The sequence below is a fragment of the Lepus europaeus genome, chromosome 4 (genome assembly GCF_033115175.1).
Source record: "Lepus europaeus isolate LE1 chromosome 4, mLepTim1.pri, whole genome shotgun sequence".
Lineage (NCBI taxonomy): Eukaryota > Metazoa > Chordata > Mammalia > Lagomorpha > Leporidae > Lepus > Lepus europaeus.
Genome location: NC_084830.1, coordinates 131876224 through 131900974, shown reverse-complemented (window position 1 = coordinate 131900974; position 24751 = coordinate 131876224). Strand labels below are relative to the sequence as shown.

The 24751-nt window shown below is 38.7% G+C and overlaps 3 protein-coding genes across 3 annotated transcripts in view; 2 read left to right on the top strand and 1 right to left on the bottom strand.

The window, feature by feature from the left end:
* LOC133758779 (serine protease inhibitor Kazal-type 10-like) overlaps positions 1–24751 on the bottom strand; it is a 137944-nt gene that overhangs the window by 80410 nt on the left and 32783 nt on the right. The gene's annotated exons all lie outside the window — the stretch shown is intronic.
* On the top strand, positions 1082–4222 carry LOC133758777 (serine protease inhibitor Kazal-type 7-like). The gene is made up of 4 exons (XM_062189923.1): positions 1082–1171; positions 1945–1970; positions 2679–2803; positions 4142–4222. Exons 1-4 carry the CDS (start codon positions 1102–1104, stop codon positions 4185–4187), a joined length of 267 nt encoding a protein of 88 aa, XP_062045907.1. The 5' UTR covers positions 1082–1101; the 3' UTR covers positions 4188–4222.
* SPINK9 (serine peptidase inhibitor Kazal type 9) lies at positions 16860–23206 on the top strand. The gene is made up of 4 exons (XM_062189720.1): positions 16860–16955; positions 17718–17746; positions 20723–20850; positions 22613–23206. The coding sequence occupies exons 1-4, from the start codon at positions 16901–16903 to the stop codon at positions 22656–22658; spliced, it is 258 nt and encodes an 85-aa protein (XP_062045704.1). The 5' UTR covers positions 16860–16900; the 3' UTR covers positions 22659–23206.

Sequence of the window (24751 nt, the reverse complement as noted above, 5' to 3'; positions counted from 1 at the left end):
GCAGCAGATGACAGCCCAAATAGGTCTCCATGTGGGAGACCCAGTTGGATTTCCAGGCTTCTAACTTTGGCCTGGCCCAGCCATTGCAGCCATTTTGGGAGTGAACAAGCAGATGGAAGATTTCTCTCTCTCTTTTTCTGTAACTCTGCCTTTCAAAAAAACAAAACTTTCAAAAAAAATCTTCACATTCAAAAACACCCAGTTAAGTAAATGTCATATCTAGAATGTCATATCTAGAATATTTAGAAATAAGGAAGAAAAGAGTTCAGAAGTTAATATAATTCATATATTCAAAGGCACATCACCAATAATTTCAGAAGGAAGATTCCAAAGAGATCCATCAAACCTAGTGTCCATGTGCTTAACCACTGTATTATATTGCCTCCCAAAGAAATTGCAAAAGTCCAAAATTTTAGAAGGCCTTGCAATATCATTTATTATTCACTTAATTTTTTGTAGATGTTATTTCAGAATATACAGTCCATCCTTTCTGGCTGATATAAGCTCACAGCATTTACATGACTTATTCAAGACCAAACAGCCAGAAGGTGTCAAGAGTAATATGGCCATGTCCTACTCCAAACCTCATTAATGCTAAAAGTCACTGTTTCTTCCACTAGGTTCCAGCTTGCTTCATAGGTTCATTGCCTCAAAATGAAGAAATATTTTTCCAGGAGCCAAAATATAAGCACAGTTATAGTCTATCTAATATAAGTTTAATATCTTCCATTTTGGTAATGAAAGAGAGTTCAGGATTTTCACTTATTTCATAACTAGACCAGTGTCCCATAATTAATCTGCTCTACAGGAAATTTAGAATTCAAAGTAACAGTTCACATCTTTGAAGAGGCAGGAAAATACTTCTGTCCTCAAACAATTAATCTGTTGAACATATAGGAAACAGCAATTAAGTACAAGGACAGCAACAACGCCCACGGTGTGACAATGTTTTTGATTTTCTTAGGGCCAACACTGACTCTGGATGACCTCACAGGAAAGGTGGAGGAACTGAGACTTGCCATATAAGCATGATCCCTCTCTCCTAGGGTGCAGCCCATTCAGCTGTGGTCACCATCTCAGAGCCACCTCTGCATCACAGCCATGTCCACCATGAGGATCGCTAGGGAGCTCCTTGTGCTCTGTGCAGTCATCCATTTCTGCAGCAGCTCTGGTGAGTTAGGGGAGGACAGTGCCCATACAGCATTTAGCTTCTTTTCCTAAGTGATACTTCTTGGGATATGAGCATCTAAAAGAGTTTGGTTGTGTGGATTTAAAGTGCATAGGTCTGTAACAGAAACAGCCCTGGTCTGGGAAGGGAAATATCTTACATTCTAGCAGGTGTTAGAAGGATTTGGATCTCAGGTCTTCCTTTTAAGGATTCTTATTTGTACCTATGGACCAAAAATTTCCCAACTTCTCCATACTTCTCCATTTTATAAGGACAATGAAAGTTGTTATTGTTATTAGAAACTGTGAGATTTTCCCAAATCAATATAGGAGGATTAAATCAAACATAATTCTCCAAAAGCTGGGACACAATTGAAAAACTACTTAATTAAAGTAAGTTTCTAGCTTTCAAAACACATTTCATTACATTCCTTCCTTTCAATCAGGAGGGAGAGGATATCAAAGCTCTTGGGAGTGGTGACTGCAAGATTTATTGCTATCTGCCTTTGAACCATTACCAAAAGATGTAATGAGCTCTAACGATTGTTCTGTGATCAATACAAAGAGGAAATTTGAGCTATTCTCTACCTAAACTAAGGACCTACCTAACCCACTGGTCATTCAACTTCCTTAGCTAACAACTAGGATTTTGCATAAAGATGGGGAATGTGCTGAGCCTCATTGCCAGAGGGGATTCAGGGTCTTTAATTGTAGGACAAAACTTAAACTAATTAGTGAGATTTCAAAGCTTTAATTTTCTATTTACATTTCTTTCAGAAGTTACCAGTCTGCCTGTAACAAAGGTGAGTATATTGAACAACATTTTAATTTGTATTGCTATTGACTAGTAGAGAATGAATACTTATAAATACAGGATTAATTTGTATATTTAAAGAGGTTGAAAGTGGCAGCAAACACAGATAAATAAATGGCCTTTCCTTTTCAGAATTCCACTGAAGAAATATAACATTCATATGAATAAAAATGGCCATATCCTTAACTTATTTTTTTAAAAAAATTCCAGAGCTAAAGGAGAGAACTGCCTTTCAACTGAGCAATTAATGATATTTTTTGTGAATGAATGACATATGAAACGCAGGGCAGAGGTGCCTTGATTAATTGCACAAACTCTGGATTCAAATCCCAACTCTACCACTTATCAGTATTATACAAGCTATGTCTTATACAATCTTACACAAACTATGTCTCTCAGCTTTAATTTCCCCACCTGTAAATAGAGGTCATAGAAGAAGCTATCTTATTCATTTGTTCAAAATACTAAAGAAAATCCATGAAGAATTAAGCACACAGAAATGCTCAGCAATTGTTAAATGAGTGTAGCATTAACAATATGAGTCTTGTTGGTAGTACTACCATTTTAATATTATTTCTTACAGAAATAACCACAGCAGCATCAAAATATCCAAACTGGAGCTTCTAGCTCTTGTAGCCTGTCCTAGCCTTGTTTGAGGTCTGGGAGAAAAGCTGGACATTCTTTTGTGTCTGACCAGGTGGACTGCAGCATTTACAAGAAGTATCCTGTAGTGGCCATTCCCTGCCCCATCACATACCTGCCAGTTTGTGGTTCTGACTACATCACCTACGGGAATGAATGTCACCTGTGTACTGAGACCTTGTGAGTACCTTGGGAAGAAAAGCAGGTCTGGAAGCAGTGCTCTTCACTACAAACTCTCCTCTTTGCAGCACTCTGCCCAGCTCTCCATGGGCTGTACTTACTCTCACACATAAAGGCTGGTAGGGTCAGAAATCTGAATGCTATCCAGTCAGAACAGGGTTGGGCCACCTGCTCTTTCAGCTTAGACTGCTCCCATCACAGGACATCCACTTCCTGTATGTCAACTGTAAAATTCCAGCAAGACCAAGATTTCTCAATCTACTGTCACTGGAGTCCAGAGATTCTGTAGAGGCAAGTCATGAGTCACCACAGGTAATAAGGAGGTTATTTAGGGTAGTCTCCAACCCCAATCTCAGCTTTTGGATATTTTAAGTAGTAGAGTTCCACACTATATCTTGTTTGAAGAAAGAACCCTAAACTCCACACTAAAAAGTAATTGAAAACCTCTATTTTGCATGACTTCTAAGATTTAATCACCCTAATAGGTTTATTCTTAGATACACTATGTCTAGAGATCCTTTTTACTCAGTTTCCTAGAGTTATCTAACTATCTGTAGTCTTAAGAAGAGATAAGGTTGCCAAAATGATTGTTTTTCCTTTATCTAAAATAGAGGATGCAAGCTGTCAGTACTTGGACCAGAATCCCATAGACATGTTTTGCTTATGTATTCTGTGCTTGGCCCACACAGTGTTTTTGAAGAAATGTAACTAGGCAGATGTCACTTCTTTGGTGCACGATGTGCAGCTTAGCACAGACTATCTCAAATCAAGTCCACTTTGATATTTGTTAACTGCCTTTTAGGTTCCTGCATTTTGTCTACTTCCTTAGATCTTGTGTTTCTCATATTTGTGATTTTCCTTACAAGTTAGAATATCATTTAGACTCTGAGCCCAGAATGACATGTTTATGTATTTATTACTATTCTGCAAGTTTTATTTCACAAAAGAAAAGATTCTGTAACACAGATACACACTTGGCTCCTGATCAGGAAAGTTGCGATGTTCAAGGGCATGGATAGGAAAACATGGCAGACCAGGAAAAGCTGAGGGATAGAAAAGTTCAACTTTCTTTGTTAGTCTTCTTTCTTTATTGTTTTAAGATCCTGAGTGATCAGCTGGGTTCTAAGATAAGTGGAAGCAACAAATGGGGCAGAATATTCACTGGATTAGGAAAATTCAACTCTGTCAAAACTACCTGTGGCAAGAGCATTCCTTTTGGGTAACTCCATTCTCTCATGTATAAAACAAGGCTGTGTTTCATAATCGCAAAATTTTCTTTCAGGTCTACTATTGTATAAAACTCCTCTTGTGAATCTTGTTAACTTTGTCTTCCTTTAGGAAAAGCAATGGAAAAGTTCAATTTCTTCATGAAGGAACATGCTAATTTCTCAATGGATGTGGGTAGAGAAAAATGATACATATATCATCAGCAGCATCACCCTTGGGCTCTGACTGACTTATGTTCATCTTCTCCGAATATCTGAGTGGAAGCAGAGCCAGGTTCAGAGTGAACTTTATTGAGTGGAGAAAGCAGCTGTGCTCATCCTACAAACTCAGAGTGATTTTTAAAATACCTCAGTAAAAGAATCTCCCTCCAGATGCTTATCCTTCCCTCTGTTTATATTTGTTTCTCCATCCTCAAGGTATTATCTCAGTTAATAAAGAAAATTGAGGAACACACAAGTCTTGTTTGGGAGACATTTTGTACAAAGAATTTCAATTATCTTCCAAGAAAGATGTACATATACACATACACACACACATGTGCACATGCACAAATATCATTGAATACCTAAATTTCCCCTGGAGTTTTTACCCACTGGGATCTAGCCTATGGATCATACTGGTTCTTTACCTTGGTTTATTTTCCAAACTTCCCTAAAAGGGAAAATCTTTTGTTCCTAGAAGGAAGAAATCATTCCTAGAAGGAAGATTATAGTGGTCACTTCTTTCCATAAGAATTTCTCATGGGCCTAGTTTTACTACAAAACTGATGGAAAGATTACAGTTCCATCATTGTTGTAGGGGTGTAACTGTTGACACTCTACTTGAAAAATACATTCACAAGGTTGACAACCATCAGGGCCAGTGAAGACCAAAAACAAAGAAGTTCACCCTTTTTAAAACTGACAGACTTTCAAATATTTGAAGATGAACATTTTGTTTCAATTAAAATTTATTTTCTCCAGGATAAAAATCTCTGCTTATCAACCATTTATCAACTCTCATAGTCCTCATATTTGTCTATCCTGGACCATTTTGCCCATATCTATTACAATTATGCATTGACTATTGCAAAGTATGTTGATATATTGTCCAGAAGTGGACTAATCACCCTAATATTTATTAGAAAGGTGCAGAGAAATATAAACTATCACCTCTACTAACCCTTTCCTCCTATTAATACAGCCTAATAAACTGATGGCCATAATTACAACATAGAAACATCATTAGAGTAAGATCTGAAGTTTGCAAATATCAGGCTTGATGCATAATAATAATAAACTATCTAAAATAAATATATCAGAACCCCATCTCACTGATTATAATTCAATAGAACTGAAGAAAGCCCCCAAAGTAAAAAACCTTTAGTTTTTATACATTCTGTATTGGAAAAATCAGATATACACATCTGACCCAGCTCAAAACCATAAGGTATTTGTGGAAAACAAAATCACTGCTGCATGGGAATAGCAAGAAGCATTTCTTGAGGAAGGTCAAATCTGGTCCGGGTTCAAAGCGGCAGAACTGTGTCTCTGCATCAGAGTCATTCCTGGCAAGTGGGAACTGAGCTCAACCTCCAGTTCTCTCCCTAACTGGCCCCTAACAATCTCCCACCCACTGTCAGTGTCTGTGAAGATGCATTGTAAATATGTCCATTGTCAGGAAGGTTTAGCCAGAATATCCACTCAACACAGTACACACAGCAAAGAAACAACTTTCTCCACAGTGACGGTCACATCTTGTTTAAGGATCTGCATTTTAACATTTTGGTTTTATTCTGGTAAGCCATAACATCCTGTCTGTTACTCATTAAGTCTAAGAGTATACTTAAGGGGAAAAAATGAGTGCTTAATCACACAACAAAATTGTGTGATGGAAAATGGAAAATAAATCTTCCTGCAAATAATTTTAATGGGCAATTTATAAAGATTTACTTATTCATTTATTTGAAAGGAAAAATGACAGAGAAGGAAAGATAGAGATTTTCCATCTGATGGCTTATTCTCCAAATAGCCACATTAGCCAGGTCCAGGCTAGGCTGAAGTCAGGATTTAGGAACTCCACCCTAGTCTCCCACATGGATGGCGGGGGTCCAAGCACTTGAGACATTCTCTGCTGCTTTCCTATGCACACCAGGAGTAAACTGGATTAGAAGTGGTGCACCTGTGACCAGCACTCCAACATGCCAGTGTTGCAAGCAGCAATCCAAACCACTGCACCACAACGCAAACCCCAACGAGCAATTTTTCATCTTTATATTTTTCCCTGTATTTTCATTTTTGTTAAATCTTCTTGGTTATACCAAACATAGCATTGGTTTGATTCTATTATGAAAGGTTGAAAATATATATTACATAAATTATATAAATATATAAAATTATATAAATATAAATTATATAAATATATAAAAACATTCAGTTTCATATTTTCTAATCCCAAATCCAATCCTCTTTTCACTATGCCATGATGATTCCTATGGCAATGTGTTATCATTCACTCCAAATCTAGAGAAAATAAGCTATAATTAAAACAACTGGGACTGGCGCCGTGGCTCACTTGGCTAATCCTCCGCCTGCAGTGCCGGCATCCCATATGGGTGCATGGTTCTAGTCCCAGCTGCTCCTCTTCCAGTCCAGCTCTCTGCTGTGGCCTGGGAAGGCAGTGGAGGATGGCCCAAGTGCTTGGGCGCCTGTACCCGCGTGGGAGACCAGGAGGAAGCACCTGGCTCCTGGCTTCGGATCAGCGTAGCTCTGGCCGTAGTGGCCATTTGGTGAGTGAACCAATGGGAGGAAGACCTTTCTCTCTGTTTCTCACTCTCACTGTCTAACTCTGCCTGTCAAAAAAACAAAACAAACAAACAAAAAACTTTATTTTATGTGATGTATGGTCTTGCATGAGCAAAAACCAGTTTTGGAAAAGAATCAAAGAAGTTGAGATCTGCTCCAAATCATGTCTTATTCATTAAAAAAAACATTAAATATGTCCTTTACTGAATGAATAAATGCAGGCAATACTTTTCAGCACTCAATTTTTTGTGGTAAAAAAATAAAAATGATTTATTTACAAAACTTCAAAGAATTTTTGCAGAAAATATTAATTTTTTTTGATAGGCAGAGTGGACAGTGAGAGAGAGAGAGAGAAAGGTCTTCCTTTACCGCTCAATGGCCACTGTAGCCAGCACGCTGCTGCCGGCATACCGGGCTGATCTGAAGCCAGGAGCCAGGTGCTTCTCCTGGTCTGCCATGCAGGTGCAGGGCCCAAGGACTTGGGCCATCCTCCACTGCCTTCCCAGGCCACAGCAGAGAGCTGGACTAGAAGAGGGGCAATCGGGACAGAATCCGGTGCCCCGACCGGGACTAGAACCCGGTGGGCCGGCGCCGCAGGCGGAGGATTAGCCTATTGAGCCGTGGCGCTGGCCTACAGAAAATATTATTAACTATGAAAGGAAAAAAGTAACTTTATGTTAGAGAAAACTGGCAGAGACTACCTTGCTCAAGTGATCAAAGTTAGCATCATTATTGATAAGCTATTCAACATCACATATAATACTATCTGAAAAGAAACACTGGAGAACACAGCATAACTTCTTGATTCCTCTGACCAAAAGAAGCATAATCTGAATATAATCATAAAACATCAAACACAAATTCAAGAACATTCTACAAAATCATTCGTCTATAATTTCCAAAAACCAAAGAAATGTATCAATGTTCTTCCTTGAAGGAGACTTAAGAACATGACAATACATGATCCAAATGGATATTTATTATTATTGCTATTGTTATTATTGAGGAATAGTTCACATAGCATCAAATTTGTAGCTTTAATGTGTATAGTACAGTAGTTTACAGCCAATTCACAAAATTGTGCAACTATCATCACTATCTAATTCCAGGACATTTCATAGTTCCATAATGAAACTCCATATCCATTATCAGGAACTTCCATTACCCTATCTTTCTAGCCTCTGAAATCACTAATATAATTGCTGTTTATGGATTTGCTTTTTGTGATTAGGCGCTATGTGCTGTGTCAGGCTTCTTTGACTTAGTGGTATAAGGTTTTCAAGATTAATTCATGTTTTTGCACGTTTTAGTAAATCATTTTTTTAGAGCTGAATAATATTGTATGGATACACTACATTTAATCGTTTGTCAACTGAAGAATAATTAGGTTGTTTCCACCTTGGAGTTATTATGAATAAAGTTGCTACACAGGTTCTTGTACAAGTTTTTGTATGGAAATACATTTTTAGTGATTTTGGGTAAAAGCCTAATAGTAGAATTTCTAGGTTACATACTAACTCTATGTTTAACTTTTTGAGAAACTACAAAACTATTTTCCACAGCAGCTGCACCATTTTACCTTTACATTTACACCAACAATGTCTAAGAATTCTGATTTTTCTGCATCCTTGTCAATACTGCATCTTTTTTTCTTAAGTTTATCCATCTATTTAATGAATGTGAAGTGGTATCTGAATTAGGTTTTGATTCGCACTCCCTAATAACTAGCAAAACTGAGGCTTTATTCATTTGCTTTTGAACATTTTTATTTCTTTGGATAAATGGCTATTCAGAACCTTTACTCATTTTTTAAACTGGATTGCTTGGTTTTTATTCTAGAATTCCATGTTCTTTATATATTTCAAACACTATTCCCTTGATAGATACATGATTTGCAAATTTTCTCCCATTCTCTGAGTTGTCCATTGAAGTGCAACATCTTTTAATTTTCATAATGTGCATTTTAACTATTTTATCTTTGTTTCTTGTACTCTTACTGTCATATCTAAGAAACCATGTCCCATTCAAAAGTCAAGAAGAGGGGCTGGCGCTGTAGCACAGTAGATTAAAGCCCTGGCCTGAAGCGCTGGCATCCCATATGGGCACTGGTTCTAGTCCTGGCTGCTCCTCTTCCGATCCAGCTCTCTGCTATGGTCTGGGAAAGCAGTAGAACATGGCCCAGGTCCTTGGGGCCCCTGCATCCATGTGGCAGACCTGGCAGAAGCTCCTGGCTCCTGGTTTCAGATCGGTGCAGCTCCGGCCGTTGCAGCCATCTGGAAAGTGAACCAGAGAATGGAAGACCTCCCTCTCGGACTCTACCTCTCTCTGTAACTCTGTCTTTCAAATAAATAAAATAAATCTTTTTAAAAAAGTCAAGAAGAATTATGTTTTAATTTTCTTCTACAAGTTTTATGGTTTTATCCCTAAAAGTTTTTAATCCATGTTGAGGTAATTTTTGTATAGGGTTCCACATTGTTTTGCATGTGGATATCTAGTTGTCCCCATACTAACTTTTAGAAAAACCACTCTCCAAAGTACTATCTTGGCATCCCTGTCAAAAATCAATTTACCATATATGCAAAATAACCCTGTAAAAAAAAAAGACAAAAATAACCTGATGAGACATTCTCAAAAGAAGACATACAAATGGCAAACAGCCAAGCGAAAAAAGGGTCAACACCTCTAATCATCAGAGAAATACAAATTAAAATGACAATTAAGTATTATCTCATATCTGTTGCATGGGGTAGCGTTAAAAAAAAGTACTTAGTCAGTGTTGGTGAGGGTGTAGAGGAAGAGAATCCTCGTATATTCTTTATTTTCTCTTTTTTTAAACTTTTACTTAATGAATATAAATTTTCAAAGTACAGCTTATGGATTACAACAGCTTCCCCCCTCCATAACTTCCCTCCCACCCACAACCCTCCCCTTTCCTGCTCCCTCTCCCTTTCCATTCACATCAAGATTCATTTTGAATTATCTTTATATACAGAAGATCAGTTTAGTATATATTAAGTAAAGATTTCAACAGTTTGCCCCCCCCCATAGTAACACAAAGTGAAAAATACTGTTGGTGTACTAGTTATAGCATTAAATCACAATGTACAGCACATTAAGGAGAGAGATCCTACATGATATTTTTAAAAATTGATTAATCTTCTATGCAATTTCCAATTTAACACCAAGTTTTTTTTTTTCATTTTCAATTATCTTTATATATGGAAGATCGATTCAGTATATACTAAGTAAGGATTTCATCAGTTTGCACCCACACAGAAACACAAAGTGTAAAAATACTGTTTCAGTACTAGTTATAGCATTACTTCACATTGGACAACACATTAAGGACAGATCCCACATGAGACGAAAGTACACAGTGACTCCTGTTGTTGATTTAACAATTTGACACTCTTGTTTATGGCGTCAGTAATCTCCCTAGGCTCTAGTCATGAGTTGCCAAGGCTATGGAAGCCTTTAGGGTTCGCCAACTTCGATCTTATTCTGACAGGGTCATAGTCAAAGTGGAAGTTCTCTCCTCCCTTCAGAGAAAGGTACCTCCTTCTTTGAAGGCCCCGTTCTTTCTACTGGGATCTCACTCACAGAGACCTTTCATTTAGGTCTTCTTTTTTTTTTTTTTTTTTTTTTTTCCAGAGTGTCTTGGCTTTCCATGCCTAAAATATTCTCATGGGTTCTTCAGCAAGATCCTAATGCCTTAAAGGGCTGATTCTGAGGCCAGAGTGCTATTTAGGACATCTGCTATTCTATGGGTCTGCTGTGTCTCCCGCTTCCCATGTTGGATTTTTCTCTCCCTTTTTGATTCTATCAGTTAGTATTAGCAGACATTAGTTTTGTTTGTGTGATCCCTTTGACTCTTAGACCTTTCAGTGTGATCAATTGTGAACTGAAGATGATCACTTGGACTAGTGAGATGGCATTGGTACATGTCACCTTGATGGGATTGTATTGGAATCCCCTGGCACATTTCTAACTCCACCATTTGGGGCAAGTCCAATTGAGCATGTCCCAAATTGTACATCTCCTCCCTACCATACAACCCAGCCATCCCACTCCTTGGAATTTACCCAAAGGAAATTAAACTGGCAAACAAAAAAGCCGTCTGCACATTAATGTTTATTGCAGCTCAATTCACAATAGCTAACACCTGGAACCAACCCAAATGCCCATCAACAGTAGACTGGATAAAGAAATTATGGGACATGTACTCTATAGAATACTATACAGCAGTCAAAAACAATGAAATCTGGTCATTTGCAACAAGATGGAGCAATCTGGAAAACATCATGCTGAGTGAATTAAGCCAGTCCCAAAGGGTCAAATATCATATGTTTTCCCTGCTCGATGACAACTAACTGAGCACCAAAGGGGAAACCTGTTGAAGTGAAATGGACACTATGAGAAACAGTGACTTGATCAGCTCTTGTCCTGGCTGTTGATGTACAATGTAATACTTTATCCATTTTAGTATTTTTTTGTTCCAGTACTGGTGGTTGAACTCTGTAATTAACACACAATTATCCTTAGGTGTTTAAATTTTAACTGAAAAGTGATCCCTGTTAAATATAAGAGTGGGAAAAAGAGAGGGAGGAGATGTACAATTTTGGACATGCTCGTATATTCTTGACCTATACTAGTAACCTTATAAATCTGTTCTAATGCAGTAAGCCAGCCTCCATGGAAGAAAAAAAAAGGCATAGCAGTGACTTAAGAATATTAATTACCAATGACAATAGGGAAGGATATGCTACACAGACTAAGTTCTTAGGTAAATTCTCAAATAAACCATAATGCTCTCTCCACTTTCCCCATGCCAACACACAATGAAAATACTTTATAATTCTTTAGGAAAACAAATCCCAGTTTCAAAGTGACTCTAATTTTTTTTTCAGTTTAAACACAAGGCTGCCTAAAAAGATCTTGCTTACATAGGATAAAAGATTACCACAGTGCTGCAAGACATTTCTAAAGAACTCAAGAGACTTTGTGTCAGGAATTTCTAATTTCTGGATTGTGCAACATTTATTTTTCTATTGGTGAACACTTAACCCTTGCATACACATCTACAGATCTCAGACTCTGGAGCCAGTTTTCACCAGAGAAGTAGAAGAGGCTTAAGCAACTGTAGTCCCACCCTGCCCAGTATTCTGACACTGCTGTAGAGTGACAGTTATGTTAATCCTCCTCTGACTCTGGGTCTGAAGTCTTCAGATTGAGTCTTTTCTTGGTCTTCAGCTAACTGCTTTCTCCCTGGCCTTGAGCACCCCCTATTATGGTTTCATCCTGGAGTTTTGGTGATTTCCCTATATCTGGCATTTAAGGGTAACTATAATCCTAAATTAACTGATCCTCAGAGGAAATATGAGCTAGAGTTTTTGAGACAGATTGGTCTGGATTCCAGTACAAGCCAAGTTGTTTAAAAATAAATCTTGAAAATATTATTTAATCTCTTTGTGCCTCATTGACAACTGTAAAATGGGAATAGAAATATCTATAACTTCTAGAATTTTTACTGGATACATTTCCATGTATCCATGGAAAGATGAGGAAGGGAAGATTTGGAAAACTATAATTGGAAAGAGAGTACACAAGTTACAGTACAAAATAGGAGCTCAGTTTCACCAGGCTTTTTGAAATATGTCTCAATAACAAATTATATACATGCTTAAGGTCAGGAATGGGACATTGAAGGTCATTCTATACAATGTTTTACTTCATTTGTGAAACTTGAAAAATAATAGAATTTTTTTTACATTTAAAGATTCTTAAATATTATTCCCAACACTAGTAACAGTCAAAATTTCTTATTTTGCCTCACATCACCAAAACTTTATCACAGCATAATTCTGGAATTTGGAACTTCTCATCTAGGCTACTGATCTTCAAACTACTGCAAATAGTCCAGAGGGTTCCATGGCCATGACTCAGGCATCCTAATAGGAAAATGAAGACTAGGGAATGAAGCTACCACATTTCTACTTCATCAGAGAACCTGTTATGTGTTTATATTGTTTATATATAGCATTTTCCAACTCCACTATTTACTCTTGTGATTTTCAATAACTTATGTGTCTCTCTGTACCTCACTTCACTCATTTTTGTAGTCTTGGTAGTCATAATACTTATCTCACAAATTTGTTTTAAAAGCTAAATGAGTTAATGTACACACAGCTAGAAAAAAGTACCTGACATAAAATATGCTAAGTATACACACAGTTATTACTATTAGTATTAAAGTGTTTTGCTGCTAAAAAAGTAAAAGTTAAAAATGTGGAAGGTGGTCACCCTCATATTCAATAAAGGAATAGTTTCTTCAGGGTTCCTGACAGATATTCAACTATCCACCATAGCACATTTAAAATCATGAGTGCTAACTGATGGTGAAGCGTTATTATTAATCCTGAAATTATTTATTATTATTCAAACTTTTGTTAAAACGATAAGGAAAATTTTATGTGAGAATATTACAATAGGAGTATTGTAGTAGGGGAGAAAGGTTGGGATTCAAACCAAATTCAAAGAGGACAAGTAGGGATTTATAGTGAAGACTATGGGAGAGGATTGTCAGTGCCTGGAAAATTACTAAGAGGAGATGTTAAGGTTAGGTAGATTCTTGTCAGACTTAACTACAGTATTCATACTAAAGAGAGGCCAAGGACCTTTATATCAGAGATGAATGATGAAAAATTTGATCAAATATCAAAAATGATGAGACATCAAGAATAGTGGGATGATGGGATGGGTACACCAAAGACAGGCTAGGGTACAAGGATAAGACCTTTGTGGTAGCAGGTAAAGCCACCATCTGTGACAATGGCATCCCATATGGGTGCTTGTTCATGTTCTGGCTGTTCCACTTCAGCTCTCTGTTGATACCCTGGAAAAAGCAACAGAGGATGGTCCAAGCATTTGAATGCCTGCTATCCAAGTGGGAGACACAGAAAGCACCTTTTTTTGGCCTGGCTCAGCCCTGGCTATTGCAGTCACATGAGGAGTGAACCGCCAGGTAGCAGATCTCTCTGTCTCTCCCTCTCTGTAGCTCTGACTTACAAATAAATAATCTTTAAAAAAGAAAGAAAAGAAAAGAAAAGAAAAGAAAAGGAAAGGAAAGGAAAGGAAAGGAAAGGAAAGGAAAGGAGAAGAGAGAGAAGAGAAGAGAAGAGAAGAGAAGAGAAGAGAAGAGAAGAGAAGAGAAGAGAAGAGAAGAGAAGAGAAGAAAGAGAGAGAGGATTCAGAGGAAGCTGACTGACATTGGCCAAGGACAGAGTCTTTATCAAGCTATGTTAGGGCAGTTGCAGAGTTTCTCATTGATCATGACAATATGCAATACAATATCTAAGGCACAGAACATGCACATGAGTATTTATTAAATGATCAAGTAAAGGGAAAAACAGATAAATATCTTGCATGAGGTCATAGAGAGAATGATGCAACTGACAATGAATTCAAGTCTGTAAGACTACCACAGGTTCAGTTCTCAGGAACATTCTGAAACTAGTCCGGAAATAATTCTGGCACAAGTTCCAGTTATCTTTATCCTTTTAAGGACAACAAATATGAATTGCAGCCTCTCAGCCTTAGATATTATTTTCATTAGTGGTATACAGAGTTTCTTTCAACTCTACCTATAAAACTGCAGATGTTTCTTTAAGACTTTTTATCAGATACTCTTTTTCTAAAAATGGCACATTCTAAAATCAGTATTCTAGACTTTATCATTTATGACCCAGGGCTTTTACCATCTCCTTTTTGATCTATCAGCCTGAGTTTGTAGACTAGGCAGGCATGGCCAAAGCTTCAAGAACAGTTAAGAGGCCAGTGTTGTGGTGCAGCATGTTAAAACCTGCAGTGCCAGCATCCCATATGGGCACCGGCTAGACTCTCAGCTGCTCCACTTCTGACCCAGCTCCCCAGTAATGTGCCAGGGAAAGCAGCAGAGGATGGCCCAAGTCCTTGGACCTCTGCACCCATATGGGAGACCTGAAAGAAGCTCTTGATTCCTGGCTTTGGATCAGCTCAGCTCCAGCCATTGTTACTATTTGGGAAGTGAACCAGTGGATGGAAGACCTCTCTGTCTGTGTCTCTGCTTTTCTCTGTAACTCTTTCAAATAAATAAAATAAATGTAAAAAAAAAAATTAACAGTTGAGCCTTGAGATCTACTCATGCTAAGATGACCGTATAAAAAAGCTCTTTATGGTCTGCATGGATGAGGTCAGTGATCTTCTGAAAGCCTTTTGCTAAAAAAGCTAAAGATTTGTCAGGTAAATGAGGATGAGTGCTCATGAGCTCCACCAACTCTACCACCCCTTTAAATGTGAGATTTGGGGGAAAGTTATTTCCTTGATAAAAAGCATTGATCCCGCCTGCAGTGCTAGCACCCCATGTGGGCGCTGGTTCAAGTCCCAGCAGCTCCACTTCCAATCCAGCTCTCTGCTTTGGCCTGGGAAAGCAGTAGAAGATGGTCCAAGTCCTTGGGCCCCTGCACCTGAGTGGAAGCCCTGGAGGAAGCTCCTGGCTTCGGATTGGCTTAGCTCTAGTCGTGGCGGCCATTTGGGGAGTGAACCAATGGTAGGAAGATCTCTCTCTCTTTCTGCCTCTGCCTCTCTGTAACTCTGCATTTCTGATAAATAAATAAATCTTAAAAAAAAAAAAAAGCTCTAATCCCTTGGCGCCAGCGCTGAGACACAGTGGGTTGGGCTGTCACTTGTAATACTGACATCCCATATGGGCACCGGTTTGAGTTTCAGCTGCTCCACTTCTGGTACAGCTCCCTGCTAATGCACCTGGGAAAGCAGTGGAAGATGGCCCAAGTACTTGGGCCCCTGCCATCCACTTCGGAGACCCACAAAGAGCTCTTGGCTGCTGGCTCCTAGCTTCCCCTGGGCCTGACATCTGGGGGGTAAACCAGCGGATGGAAGATCTCTCAATCTGTCTCTCTTCTCTTTCTGTAACTTTGCCTTTCAAGTGAATAAACCTTTACCAAAAAAAGCACTGATCCCTTTATATGGCTGAAAAATATTCCATGTGCATATATACTACATTTTCATTATTCATTCATTCAGCAATTCAAAACTAGGTTGACTCCACATCTCAACCACCACAAATTGTGCTGCAATGAACATGGGAGTACAGGCATCCCTTTGATATGCTAACTTCATTTCCTTTAGAAATAACTCAGAAGTGGGATAGCCTGGTCATATAGTAGATGTATTTTTAGTTTATTGAATAATGGCTGCACAAATTCACTAAGTCTGCATAAGGGTTTCCTTTCCTCACATCTTCACCAGCATTTGCTTTTTTTCTTTTTCTTTTTTTTTGGAGGGGGTTTAATTCTAGTGTTCCACAGCACAGTGAGTGAATATACTTTCAGTAAAGTGTTATATTCTGCATAAAGAACTAGAAAAGAAGAGCCAGTAGGCTCCAAACACAAGGAAAAGGTAAGAAAATAGAAACATTAATTGCTGATTTGATTAGCAGACATTGTAAATATGTGTCAAGATAGTGTACTATATCCCATGAAAATGTACAAATATTACTTATTACTAAAAATATTTTAAGAAATTTTAAAAGGTTTTTGGTCATTGCTTGCTCCTACTGAATCAACATTTTGGCGTGAATACCTCTTTCTGCTCAGTCTGGAGAAGTGAAAAGGAAGTGATATTGGATATGGGAAAGTGACAAAAACAATAAAACAGCTGGGCTGAACATGTTCCTGGAAAAAGTACTGTAACAAAGAGTATTCAGTAATCTCAGGGAAATTATTTAACTTCCTTAAACTCCTTCATCTGTAAAACAAAGAAAGAATAATAATATCTCTCAGACTTGTTAATATGATCAGGTTACATAAAAATGGGCAAGTACTCATAAACCTTTCAGTTTGTACAGAGGTAATGCAATATCTTCCACAAGAAAAGAGTTCCGATGCCTAGCAGACATTTATGACACCTTCCTGGTATTCTGCCACTGAAAATAGATCTTTCACAATATATAAGGCAGGACTCACATTGCTGGGCAGACACACAAGGTTACTTTTTCTGCCTGCATCTGACTGCCGTTGGCCGGTCCAGCAGCATGAAAACAGCAACATCTGTCCTAGTCTTATTTCTAGCATTTGCAACGATATTTGGTGAGTATCTCTGTCAGAGCACTGCCTCTGCCCTATTATAGGCAGCCCGTGTTATTTTCTGTCCACAGAAATTCTGGAATACATGGATCATATAGGTAATAGGGGAAGCTTTCTGAAATGCATTTTTGCAGCTAATTGCAAAATCACATTACATCAATAGTTGTGTGGATGTTAATAGTTGGCTAGGGTCAAATGCTAATCCCTACAGATACTTTCTGTAACATTTAGGGAAGATGATCATTCAGATTCTGCTTTGAGCTGATATTACCATTTATGGGGACCTCATTTCTTCATAAAACATTACAATATATTCTTTGTTAACATGAGGTATTGTTCTTCCATTATTAAGTTAAAATACACTTCCCTAGGTTTTTAAACTATGGGTTCAAATTCTACCATTTATGCCTGATACGTAAGAGTGATGCTTCTTACACATGTGGTTCACTTGCTTTTTCAGCATTTACTGAACTCAGACTGTGAACTAACCTGAGTGTGAATAAGACAAACTACTCTTTTCTCACAGTGGCAGTTCCCTCCTTTTGGCTCCATGCCAATGCTGCTCCAAAGAAGGGGGAGGAGGATTAAAAAGATCTGTATTAAGGGTTTCAACCTTTGACATTATGCCGATACACAGTTCTCAAGAGAGCCTTATATTCTTATGATAAGCTGAGAGATAAAATGGAATTCCAAGATTGTTTCTCTAATAACATTAGGTTCTTTCAGAGTTTTAGTTTAACACTGTCATCACTGCTTTTCTTCCAGATACAAAATGTGTCATACAGGAGGAAGAGGTTAGTATATACATTTCATTAAATTTATTTTATTTATTGGGGGGGGGGGAGATAACCTCCCATCTGCTGGTTCACTCTCCAAATGCCCAAGATGTCTGAGCCTGGACCAGAATCGGGAGAGACTGAAGCTGGCAGGTGGGAACTCAATCCAAGTCTCCCAGATGAGTGGCAAAAACCCAATTACGAGAGAGATCACTACTGCTTCTGAGGGTATGCATTAGCATAAAGCTAGAATCAAGAGTCAGAATCAACTATTGAATCCAGGTACTCCAATATGTAATATGAACATTTTAACCACTAGGCTAAATGCCCATTCTAGTACATACATCTTAATATAAAAATCCTACCAGTAAAGAAAAATTTTACTAGTGAAGGAATACTTGATACAATATATTAATTAATTTTTGTGTGTTTGATGATTTACTTTTTGAGTACCAAAACTGATTTTATTAAAAAAAAACTATAGATTTCTAAAATGAGGTGGTAGAATAAAGTGGTGAGACACTAGTGTCAGAGTTATAAAATCTTTGGCTTGAATTCCATCTCCTTGGTCCTGTGGCTGGCCCTGTACAACAGGACTTAAGATTACAAGAAAATTGATTAGGGCAATATCTAGCACATAGTAAAGCTCAATAAGAACTTTGTGAGTCTTATTAACATTTTTAAATAAGGCTAGGACTGTGGTATAGTGGGTAAGGCCATCACCTCTGGTGCCAGCATCCCATATGGGCACCAGTTTGAGTCCTGGCTGATCCACTTCTGATCCAGCTCTCTGCTGTGGCCTGGGAAAGCAGTAGAAGATGGCCCAAGTCCTTGGGCCTCTGTACCCGTGTAGGAGACTCAGAAGCTCCTGGATCCTGGCTTCGGATCTGTTCAGCTCCAGCCATTGTGGCCATTTGGGGAGTGAACCAGCGGATGGAAGACCTCTCTCTCTCTCTCTCTCTGACTCTGCCTCTCTATAACTCTGCCTTTCAAATAAATAAATAAATCTTTTTAAAAATGTTTTTAATTGAGTCACAGCTTTATGTTTTCTATCTTAGTGAAGATCTAACCCTTGCTTCATGACTCAGATTAAAATATGAATATTGTTGAGAAAATATAGGTGTGGTAGCGAAACCTTTAAATCAGTGCTGAGGCAATTTGAGTTCTAGTCTACATTATGTTGCTTATTAGTTATGTTATCTTAGGACCCAGGCAATTTATTTCACATCATAGATTCTTTGATCTATAACCATAGATATAGATAGATGGATGGATGGATAGATAGATAGATAGATAGATGAAGAAAATAATAGGGGGTTGGGGATATATATTTCTAAGTTCAAGCTATCATTCATGATTGAATAGCTGAGTGAATGACAAGATTTACAGAAGGTTAAGAGCTTGGAAGCATCCCAGTCACATTTTGAGCGTCACTTCTGGGATTTTAGCAGGCAAAGAGAGAAAATGAAATTATGCTGGCATAGCCTTAAGTATGGGATGTTGTTGTTTGTGTTTTGCTGTACAAAAACCTTAAGGTCTTCCCACCACTATGTCATGCATACTAGTCTTCACACTGGCATCCTCCAGCTCATCCAAAACCTTAGAGATGTATGGACAATAATATCAGAAAAATGAATTAAGGGGAATGATTCCAATTTCAAGTCTGAGTATATCAAGTACAGACATGAACAACTCTTAAAATACTACATCTGAAGTTCTGGCACATTGAGCTGCGGATGCACAATCTTTCTTGTATAGAGATTCTGTTTGTGTAGGCCTGGAAATGAAGTCAAGAGACAAAAACAGTAGCCATCATTTATTATTTTCCAAGCCCTGCAGAGAAAGTGTGTGTGTGTGTGTGTGTGTATCAGTGTGAATCTACTTTCTACTTTTTAATTAAATCTTACAATGTAGTCTTTATTATCTTCATTTTATGAGTAAACAAGATAAGGCTTAGGAAAGTCAAATAATTGTTCCAGGGTTATATAGTCAGGACTTGAACTCAGATATGTTTGACCTTAGTGTTCATACTCTTTAATATGCACATTGATTTAAAATACCAAAAATATTCTTGGGAATTTGCAACCTGCTTCCACAGGCAGCTCACCACCTTGCTTTTACTCCAGGGATTTAGACAGTGATTCCAAGTGTGGTGTTAAGATGCATTTGTCTAAGGGCTGGCAAAGTGTGTAACAAGTAACTTGTTACCAATAACTAATGATAAAAGTTACCAATAATGTTAATAGTCCTTAACATTACAGTCGTTTTCCTTATAGTATATCACACACTTGCATTAATTTTGGACATTTTAACTGAAAGAGAAACTACAGGACAATTGATACAGAAAATATATTGTACTTCTGGGTGATTCCCAAGAGAATGGTTACATTTGTGAATGTGCTGTATGTGAAGAACTGATGCATCAACCAGTGAAGTGTAAAAAATTCTACTTCTAAACAAATTATGATTTGAGAACCAACTACCGCAAAGGTTTTTTATCTATTTTGTTCATTTGAAAAGCAGAAAGAGGGAATCAGAGACAGAGACAGAGATCTGTAATCCACTGGTTCACTCCTCAAATGTCTGTAACAGCCAGAGCTGGGTCAGGTTGACTCTAGGAGGGGGTAACTGAATCCAGGTTTCTCAGTACTTCAGTCATTATCTGCAGCCTCCCAAAGTGCACATTAGCAGGAAGCTGGAATCAGGAGCAGAGCTGGGACTTCAACCAAGGCGCTCTGATATGTGATGCAGACATCCCAAACAGCATCTTAACTGCTGTGCAAAACACCTGCCCTAAGCCAATTATTATTTAGGTTTTTAGATCCGATAAAAAAAATCTTTGCACTTGGCATATCTCAAATGAGTTAGATGAAGACCAACATTTGTAATAGGATATAAATGAATAGAAAGCCCTCTGAAATTGCTTGGAAAATCCCAAATCCTGGGAATAATTATTTTCGTGAAAGAATTTAAGGTTTTAATATGCCTTCTCAGGTTGACTGCAGTCATTATGAAAAGCTACCACCAGGAGAAGAGAGAATTTGTTACGAAATATATGCACCAATTTGTGGATCAGATGGCAAAACTTACGCTAATGATTGCTTCTTTTGTTCTGAAGTTAAGTAAGTATTCAAATGTATTTTTTTCTGTCTTTACTATAAAGTTATATATTAAGACAAATGTACTCAGTTGAAGATGTGATTTAAGTTATAAAGAATATCCAAATCATCTCACATTGACTTTAACAAATAGAACCTTCCAATTTATAGGAGTTGAGAGTCCCTGGTTTGAATTTATCCCTACATATTCTGGCAGGAAGAATGAATCAGGGAATCCTAGAACCTCCACATTGGACAAAAACTAAAGGTCATCCTATTTAACTTTCACCTGACTATTATTGCTTAAACTCTCTCAACAAAGAAGTAATCAATTCATCTCACAGTCTATGCCTGATTATTTCCAGGGAGAAAAAACATCCCCTTTCCTCAGTCCACATCTGTCAGAATGAGCCATGTGTACTGTTAAGCTTCAGGAACTAGGTTTGGATATGTTACAGTCCCCTAATGATTAGTACAAAAGGGACAGAACCTGAAAAGCCTGAAGAGTTTCATCTGTTCAGAGTATGACTTCTCAACAAAATACTCGTTTGAGCTATAGTAAAAAGTATATTTCAAAGGTGAAAGAGATAAAAAGGTTTTGTTTTTTTTTTAAAAAAAGTGTTTTTCTTTTTATTTGAAAGAGTTACAGAGAGGGGGTGGGGGGGTGAAAGTCAGAGCTCCAGGAAGAGGGAGAGACAGAATCTTCCATCTGTTGGTTCACTCCCCAGATGGTCACACTGGCCGGGGCTGAGGCCAGGCCAAAGCCAGGAACTTGGAGCTTCTTCCGGGTCTTTCATATGGGAGGTAGGAGCCCAAACACTTGGGCCATCTTCCACTGCTTTTCCCAGGACATTAGCAGGGAGTTTTATCGGAAGTGGAGCAGCCAGGACATAAACCAGAGCCCCTAGGAATGCCATTGTTGCCAGTGATGGTTTTACCCACTATGCCACAAAGCCAGTCCCCATAAAAGTAGTTTTAAGATTACAAAGTAATCATCTTCATTACATATTAGCATACTAAAAGTATAGAAACATAGATCTTTTAAATATTTTCAAAAAATCCACGGAATGAAAAAAAGCATCTAATACATGTGGCATATTTTCCTGGATCTTTTTTAAAATAAGAGAAAATCGGGGCCGGTGTTGTGGCATAGCGAGTAAAGTCACCACCTGCAGTGCCGGCATCCCATATGGGTGCCGGTTCAAGGTCGGCTGCTCAACTTCCTATCCAGATCTCTGCTATGGCCTGGGAAAGCAGAAGATAGCCCAAATCCTTGGGCCCCTGCACCCACATGGGAGACCCAGAAGACGCTCCTGGCTCCTGGCTCCTGGCTTCAGATCAGCATAGCTCTGGCCGTTGCGGCCAATTGCAGAGTGAACCAGCGGATGGAAGATCGATATCTCTCTCTCTCTCTTTCTCTCTCTCTTTCTCTCTCTGCCTCTCCTTCTCTCTCTGTGTAATTCTGACTTTCAAGTAAAATAAAATCTTTAAAAAAAATAAGAGAACATTAAAATATTTTATGAAAAGGGACTTCTAAATGAGTGTTTCCTTTAAACGAAAAGTACACTGACATACTTTTGGAGATAAAAATTCATATGAAATATTTTTGAGTTTCATCATTATGTAATCAACAACAGTTTCAAAAATATTCCTAAATTACAGTCACTCTTTCTAAAGATGTCAATAAGTAGGGAAACTTGAGTACATTTTCAAGGTTCATTGGTGGAGCCTGGATGCTAACGAAATGCCTATGGGCTCAGAATTTCTCATCTTTTTTTCTCTGCAGGAAAACTGATGACAAACTGAAATTCGTACATTTTGGAAAGTGTTGAATCTATCTCGTGATTCAAAAATATGTCTTAATGCATCTATTCAAAGAAGACACTTCTTTTCTCATATAATCTATTCTATATTTTCTAACCTTGTCACCAATTGTTGATTTATTTCTTCAATAAAATAGAACAGAATGTAATAAATATACAACTGACTGTCTTTGAGGTACAGGTAGAATCGACTACATTTGTTTTACGTTTGTAAGTTTAATAGGCCATCTTAGGGCCATATTTTGTGTCAAAGGGGTCCATTAAGACCAGTAGTAAAGGGTTCGGCACTGTGAAGCAACAGGTTAACACCCTGGCCTAAAGGACGCCGGTTCGAGACCCGGCTGCTCTATTTCCGATCCAGCTCTCTGCTATGGCCTGGGAAGACAGTGGAGGATGGCCCAAGTCCTTGGGCCCCTGCACCTGCGTGGGAAACCCAAAGGAAGCTCCTGGCTCCTGGCTTTGGACCGATGCAGCACAGCTCCAGCCATGGTGGCCAATTGGGGAGTGAACCATCGGATGGAAGACCTCTCTCTCTGCCTCTCCTCTCTCTCTGTAACTCTGACTTTCAAATAAATAAATAAAATATTTTATTTTGTTCTCTCCTTTTCTATTTTTTATTTTTTAACTTTTATTTAATAAATATAAATTTCCAAAGTACAGCTTTTGGATTACAGTGGCTTTTTCCCCCCCATAACCTCCCTCCCACCCGCAACCATCCCATCTCCCACTTCCTTTCCCATCCCATTCACATCAAGATTCATTTTCAATTATCTTTATATACAGAGGATCACTTTAGTATATACTAAGTAAAGATTTCAACAGTTTGCACCCACACAGAAACACAAAGTGTAAAGTACTGTTTGAGTACTGGTTATACCATTAATTCACATAGTAAAACACATTAAGGACAGAGATCCTACATGGGGAGTAAGTGCAAAGTGACTCCTGTTGTTGATTTAACAATTGACACTCTTGCTTATGGCGTCAGTAATCACCCTAGGCTCTTGTCATGAGTTGCCAAGGCTATGGAAGCCTTTTGAGTTCGTCAACTCCAATCTTATTTAGACAAGGTCATAGTCAAAGTGGAAGTTCTCTCCTCCCTTCAGAGAAAAGTACCTCCTTCTGAGAGAGGCGGCAAGATGGCGGAATAGGCAGGAAGCACACTTAGTCCGGGGGGAGAGAAAGTTTAATATAAGTGGAGATACTGCAGGGTCAAGGAAGAGTAGGGGATGAAACAGCAGAGGAAACTCTTCCGGAACTAGTGATTCACAGTGGACCTGCGTGGAGAGCGTGGGAGCCCAAGTTCGGGACACCAGCGGCAGACTCAATGCACCAGCGCTGGAACGCGAGGTGAGCCGAACCTCCATAGCCCGAGATACCAGCAGGCAAGCGGAAAGAGGAGGCTAGAGGGAACGAGGCTTGAAACTCCGTGGGGAAAAGTTCACCAGGCTAACTAGAAGAGAGAGAAAAAAAATTAAAAAAGTGACTGATACGGACACAAGTTTCTCTCTCTCCGCTCACCTCTCAAAGGCGAGCAAGACAGAGCAGGCGCCATTTTGGACATACGTCATAAGCAGGGCGACCTCAGGTCTGCACCAGCCCTGAGCCTAGCAGAAAAACCTGACTCTGTGGGGAGGGGTGAAATAACAGGAGATTAGCATCTAACTTGGCAACCCAGTGGGAGACTGCAGGAGAATTGGAGCCCACACTGAGGGCAGCAGAGATTCCCTGTGTGGTCCTTGGGAAAGAGCTTCCAATCTCTGTCTGGCTCCTGTGGGTATATCATTTGCCTGCTAACTACCTCCAATTACGTTCAGCTGTGCGGAATTCCTTCCCTTTTAAATCAAAAAAAGAAAGAGAGATTTACCACACCTAACCTGGGAGTGTCATCCTTGACACACCCTCAACCCTGAGGAACCAAACACAGCTCTCAGTCCACACTCATCTCAAGCCTCTAAGGCTCCACTGAAAGCAGACAGTCCACTTAATATAGAGCCATAGTGTAACAAGAAAAAACACCACAGTGAAGAAACCAAATATCTCCAACATGCCAAACAACAAACGCAAAAACCAAGCTAACAAGAACAAGGAAGACACTATGA